This window comes from Hipposideros armiger, unplaced genomic scaffold, assembly GCF_001890085.2.
Source record: "Hipposideros armiger isolate ML-2016 unplaced genomic scaffold, ASM189008v1 scaffold_2204, whole genome shotgun sequence".
Classification (NCBI taxonomy): domain Eukaryota; kingdom Metazoa; phylum Chordata; class Mammalia; order Chiroptera; family Hipposideridae; genus Hipposideros; species Hipposideros armiger.
The window spans coordinates 21,184-22,762 of record NW_017733551.1 but is presented as its reverse complement, the minus strand read 5'-3'; the positions used below and the strand labels follow the sequence as shown (position 1 = coordinate 22,762).

The window sequence follows — 1,579 nt, the reverse complement described above, 5'->3', positions numbered from 1 at the left end:
CCCCTGCACTACCTGGTCATCATGAACCCACGACTCTGTGGCCTGATGATTTTGGTGTCATTTTTCATCAGCCTTTTGGACTCCCAGCTGCATAATTTGATGGTGTCACAGCTTACCTTCTTCATAGATATGGAAATACCTCATTTCTTCTGTGACCCTTCTCAGCTACTCAACCTTGCCTGTTTTGAAATCCCCACCAATAACATATTAATGTATTTATTTGCGGCCATCTTTGGTGGCATTCCAGTCTCAGGGATCCTTTTTTCTTACTATAAAATAATTTCCTCCATTCTGAGAGTCCCATCATCAGGTGGGAAGTATAAAGCCTTCTCCACCTGTGGCTCTCACCTGTCAATTGTTTGCTTATTTTATGGAACAGGCCTTGGGGTGTACCTCAGTTCAGCTGTCTCGCACTCTCCTAGGAAGGATGCAGTGGTCTCGGTGATATACACAGCAGTCACTCCCATGATGAACCCCTTTATCTATAGCTTAAGGAACAGGGACATCAAGAGGGCCATGAAGAGGCTCTTCAGAAAAATAGCCTAATCTCAATACCCGTGCCATCTATTTTTGGTATGAGTGTTGGAAAAGCCAGTAAAACCAAATACTCAGAACTTGAAATCTTGCCTGTTTGGTTCTATAATTTTTTTAGATCTTGTGCCTTTCATCCCTTCAATGTTTCATATCTGAATATTGCTTCGTTTGATACATCTTTAATGAAATGGAGTGAGCATTGTGGGATCCCCTCTAATTATAATAACTGCATGATTGAATCATATTATAGCTATAGCGCCTTCCTTATTTTTCACCCATCCCAGACATCCTGGAGAAATGAACAACTCTTTTTTACTAAATAATTACAATTCTCAAACCTTACCAAAATTATGGCTGTTGTCCACACAATTTTGATGTCTTTTACATTTGTTTATGTGTGTTATGTGTAAGGATGTATGTAACTGGTTCTCAACTTTGGCTTCATGTGGACTCACGTGGGGGGCTTTAAAAATATTGATGACTGGGGCTGGCCGAGTGGCTCAGTTGGTTAAGAGCTCGCTCAAGAATTTGAGCTCTGAGCAACAGCGGTTCGATTCCTGGCATGAGCTGAGCAGCCGTTGAGCTGCCAACAAGTGTCAGGATGGTTCAGCTAAAAAAAAAAAGTATATATATGTATGACTGTATCTCAAAACAGATTATGATTTAATTGGCCTGAGAAGTAGTCTTAGCATGAAAATTTAAAAATATCTCAGTTGGTTCTCATGTGTAACTGAGATTGAGAACTACTGATCCAACTGCAGGTTTTGTTAAAAGATGACTGGTATGTTTAGATCCCTTCCTCCTCAGGAACAGGTGCCGAAGTTCTTAAAGTCATGTGAGCTCATAAGAGAGAGAATATAAAAAAGTTACCCCTAGCAATAGGCAGTGTGATTTCCCCTAATATTCCTGATATTTCTCTACGTGTATTCTCCTTCCATACCATACAACTAGTCACCTGTATTGGTTAATAAGAAATTGTCACCTTGCTCCAAGGTCACTTTGATACCATTCTCCCCTGTCTCTTGTCTTGACAAATTTGTCTTTG

The 1,579-nt window shown here is 40.3% G+C and overlaps 1 protein-coding gene across 1 annotated transcript; it reads left to right on the top strand.

Annotated features, from left to right (window-relative positions):
- Positions 1–3: 3 nt before the first annotated feature.
- On the top strand, positions 4–546 carry LOC109378597 (olfactory receptor 18-like; the record flags this gene model as incomplete). Its single annotated transcript, XM_019634916.1, has 1 exon — positions 4–546. A coding segment is annotated over one exon (543 nt), but the record flags the coding sequence as incomplete, so codon positions are not given.
- Positions 547–1,579: the final 1,033 nt, after the last annotated feature.